We start from the raw sequence: 4,456 nt of genomic DNA, 5'->3' as shown, positions 1-4,456 counted from the left end.
CCCAATTCATGAGATCCATGAAAGTTGCAGATGCGTTCGTCAGCCTAAATGGCATCACCAAGAACTCGTAGTGCCTATAACGAGTTCTAAAAGCTGTCTTAAAAATATCCGCCTCCTTAACCCTCAATTGGTGATACCCCGAACGCAGATCAATCTTCAAGAAAACGAAAGCTCCCCTAAAATGATCAAAAAGATCATCGATTCTCGGTAGAGGGTACTTGTTTTTAATAGTTAACTTGTTCAGCTACCCATAGTCGATGCACATTCGCAACGTCCCATCTTTCTTCTTTACAAATAACACCGGTTCTCCCCACGAAAACACACTTGGTCGTATGAATCCTCGATCCAACAATTCCTAAAACTACTGCTTAAGTTCTACCAATTCCTTCGGTGCCATCTGATAAGGGGTGATGGACACTGGAGCCGTATTAGGTAACAACTCGATTCCAAATTCTACTTCTCTGCTGGGCGGCAACCCTGGCAGCTCCTTGGGAAAAATATCAGGAAATTCCTTAATTGTTCTCAACTCCTCAATAGTAGGGCTCTTAACCTCCGTATCGCTAATATAAGCCAAATGGGCTTCGCATTCCTTTCGTACCAACTTCTCAGCCCTTAATGCCAAAATCACATTTGATAGCTAATTTTGGCGTTCCACAATCACCACCACCTCCTTATCCTCTGTCGTTCTTAATGCCATTCGCTTTGCAGCTCAATCTAAGGTGGCTCGGTGTTTCACCAGCCAATACATACCCAAAATTAAATCAAACTCGCTAAACGGTAGTTCCATCAAATATGCTAAAAAGGTAACCCCTTGGACCACTAAGGGTACCTCCCTAAACAACTTATTCACTCCCACTGACTGACCTAACGGACTTATCACAGTAATCTCATTCGTAGTAATTTCAAACATATCACCCAAAGGTTCAGTCATATTGCATGCAACATATGAATGCGTCGATCCAATATCAATCAATCCAGTGTAAGGTAACTCATGAATAAAGAACATACCCGTTATCACATGTGGGGCATCCCTGTCTTCTCGGTAATGAACAACATAAACCAAAGCTAGCTGTTCGCCTCAACATGGCCTGCATTTCTGCCTGATGCTCTACGCCCACGTCCGTTACTATTGTTGACCCTGGCCTGACCACGGGCCCTTGGCAGCAGCTGACCACCCTTTGGTGGCTGAACACCACCTTGACCCACGGCTTTCACCTGCGCTGGCATTTTGGGGCAATTCCTGATCCTATGCTCCATAGGTATACAAGCTAGGCAAGCTCTCGTCCTCTTCCAACACTCGCCTACATGACCTTTTCCACAATTAGCATAAGGTGGCACCCCTGGATTAATAGCAAGGGGCCCTGCTCTAATTGGCCCATTAAATTTGGCCCTAGCCCTAGGCCTCTGTCCAACACCAGAAGTCTCAGCCTCCTTTTTATTCTTACCCCTTTCTTTTTCCCGATTTAGGAACTCAGTGCACTTTACCTCCTCTACTATCTTTGCTTTCTCAACCAACTCCGAGAAAACTCGCTCCCTTTGTGGAGCTATCAATACTTTGAGACTATCCCTAAGACCATCTTCAAACCTAACGCAACGCTCATAGTCCATTGCCACCATAGCTCTTGCATACCTACTGAGGCGTAGGAATTCCGTTTCATACTCCGCCACAGATTTGTTTCCCTGGGTTAGGTTCAGGAACTCTTTCCTTCTAGCATCCACATAACTCGCACCCAGATACTTTCCTTGAAATCCAGTTTTGAAAAACTCCCAGGTGACCTGCTCAGGTTGGGTGTTCTCTTTCACCGTCAGCCACCACTGGTAAGCTTCTTTCCTAAGTAGTGACACTGCCCCTTTCAACTTTTGTTCAGGTGAACAGTCCAAGTCTTCCATTATCCTTTTAGTGGCCTCTAACCAATATTCAGCCGTGTTAAGAGCCACACTAGCCACGCCCTTAAAGATCTCAGCCCCATTTGATCGGAATCGCTCAAGAATGGACCCCCAATTTCCTGTGCCATTATTGGGCCCTGCGACCCTTTCCAAATTCTTCAGCATTGCCTGTGACAATGTATCTTTCTCTGTGGCCCGATCATACGGTCCAGTCTCAGCCATGGGTGAGGCCGGGGCTTCTTCTACTCCAACATTGGGCATATGGCTTGATGTTGACGATCCAGTCCTAACACTTTAGCGGCCTCGGCCACGGCCTCTTGCACTTCTTCTAGCAATCATCGTTGATTCACATATTGTCTGAATTAGAAATTTTATGAAGTTTTAATTAGTTTCAATAATTAAACCGATGTTTTATGAAAGTACTAAAAAGAAGGTTGTTTTCGTAAATCCTCTACAGTTTCAAGGTCCTACGGGCTTCAGTTTCAATCTAAAATCCTTAGTATAATCATCTAAAGTAGCCCACTAACTATCTATAATATATCAAATTAAAAAGGTTTAAGAATAATAGAGCTTACTCGATTCAACGTAGGAGACTCAGTGTGCCGCACAGCAAGAACTTTTTCCAAAACATTGTGATCCAATTATTTTTTTTAAAACAAACCCAAATAATAAGGCCCACTTCACAGCCCGAGTTTTGCAACCTGAGCTCTGATACCACTAAATGTAACACCGTAAACCTGACCGAGATGTTATGACCAGATCCGGCGTGTCACATTGAAATGTTTTATCGAAAACCTTATTTTCATTGAAAACCATTCTTTACAAAGAAAAACCTTAATTACTTTGTAAAGTCTCTTTTCAGTTGCGGACGTCTTATCCAAAACATAAGATTTATGGAAACTTGTCATTTAAAATTGAGTTGTGGAAACGTAGCATTTTTAAAAAACTATGGTTTAGGAAACCCATGTTCAACTTCTCACAAACATAATGCATAAAAATAATAATCCTAATTTAAACAATAACTAGAGGGAGGACCTTATTACATTCTAGTCTGAAATAACTTAATAACTAGAAGCAATATGTTTAAAAGAACAAGTCCAAGTCGTCTTGCTAGTTGGCCACCTTGGAGTCCCTCCAACCGTCGAACCTCCTTCTGAGCATCACTTGAGAAAAATAAAAGAGGGGGTGAGTTTTCGAAAACTCAGTGTGTAAAACCCTCAAAGAGTCCTAAGCAATCATCAATCACCATAATGTCATACATGCAATGCAGTGCAACCCACCCCAATAATCCAACCGCTACACACCAACTCCGTCCCTTATACACTTCATGTGGGGATATAAATATCAACCCACCCATCCAATACACATCAATGGTAGCCCAGTTGTGGTACTACCTTCATTGCAGCAAGCTACAAATCACATATTGGGCTTAATAGCCGTCGGTGGATCCACGGTTGTCAAGCAACCATGCAATCCTCATATACTTCCTCCGTTCCATAATTCCTAACCCATATGCAACCTAAACAGAATATCGTATGTATGCAGTAGATATACATGAACATCCATAAGTCTTATATTCCACATATAGTCATTTTTGCCCTTAGGGGCATTTCGATAATTTCTCTTGTTATGGGTTTATTACTTACCTTAGCCTGTTAACAAGTCTCTGTTGGCTAAGATGAACGGATACTATGCACCAGATAGGATTCCAGAGAAGAGGAGGTGAGTCATTGAGACCACTTAAGTACCAAGCTCTCCCTAAATCCAATCATAGACATGCGTATACTCGTTGCCAAACCTTAACCCTATGACTTGTCCACGGTCACACTTAGTTATTTAATTAAGTTTTATGTCTGTTTAAGCAGTTATCATATACTAGGCCCAAAACCCCTTACAAAGCCCAACAAATCTACATACATGCATATGGCCCACTAGGCCCAATCTCAATCATATGGCCCATTAGGCCCAAATCACATTCGTATGCCCCATTAAGCCCAAATCACATTCATATGACCCGTTAGGCCCAATCACACTCATAGTCAAGCTTTCATACAATTTCTCATCACTTGCCTATTTTAGGCCCTACAGCCTATCGGGCCCATTTAGCCCATTCTGGCCTGGTAAGCCAATACACGGCCCCAGTCCATGGTATCACCTGTGGGGCCTTTAATAACCTATCGGTTTCCCCTTACGAGTGTTTGCGCACTCGCAAGTCTATTGTAGCCAAAATTTTGACTTTTTCACATTTTGACTTTTCGGCATTTCAGGATTTGCCGATCAACTATGTGTGTACAGTGTATGTACACGCCTGGTAATAGAACGTGTTGCGATCTCCCTAGCCATGAACCTACAATCGATGTTACTCAATGATTAAGCACACATACTTATCGAATACTTTTACAAAAAGCCGAAATCTCACCTTAACCTTACCTGCAATGCCAAGCCTTAATCGCTTTTTCTTGCTAACCAATCACGAGCACTTCCCAGATCTGCATTAACCTTATCGTTAAAAACATCATTGGTGACTTGTATCCAACATATGTCACCCTTTCCCATTAAAGTCTGTTCG

The 4,456-nt window shown here is 42.5% G+C and overlaps 1 protein-coding gene across 1 annotated transcript; it reads right to left on the bottom strand.

Annotated features, from left to right (window-relative positions):
• Positions 1–1,065: 1,065 nt before the first annotated feature.
• LOC107894571 (uncharacterized) lies at positions 1,066–2,148 on the bottom strand. The gene is made up of 2 exons (XM_016819831.1): positions 1,555–2,148; positions 1,066–1,404 (listed from the first exon to the last, which is right to left on the bottom strand). The coding sequence occupies exons 1-2, from the start codon at positions 2,146–2,148 to the stop codon at positions 1,066–1,068; spliced, it is 933 nt and encodes a 310-aa protein (XP_016675320.1).
• Positions 2,149–4,456: the final 2,308 nt, after the last annotated feature.

This window comes from Gossypium hirsutum, chromosome A13 (assembly GCF_007990345.1).
Source record: "Gossypium hirsutum isolate 1008001.06 chromosome A13, Gossypium_hirsutum_v2.1, whole genome shotgun sequence".
Taxonomy (NCBI): domain Eukaryota; kingdom Viridiplantae; phylum Streptophyta; class Magnoliopsida; order Malvales; family Malvaceae; genus Gossypium; species Gossypium hirsutum.
Note: the sequence above shows the minus strand (reverse complement) of the source record. Positions and strands in the feature narration are given on the sequence as shown.

Excerpts from the sequence above, each read along its gene's own strand:
- LOC107894571 (XM_016819831.1), bottom strand. The coding sequence starts at position 2,148 with ATGCCCAATGTTGGAGTAGAAGAAGCCCCGGCCTCACCCATGGCTGAG. Across the intron at positions 1,405-1,554 it reads GTCTTAGGGATAGTCTCAAA|AGGCCTAGGGCTAGGGCCAA; the intron begins GTATTGATAGCT and ends GGTGTTGGACAG.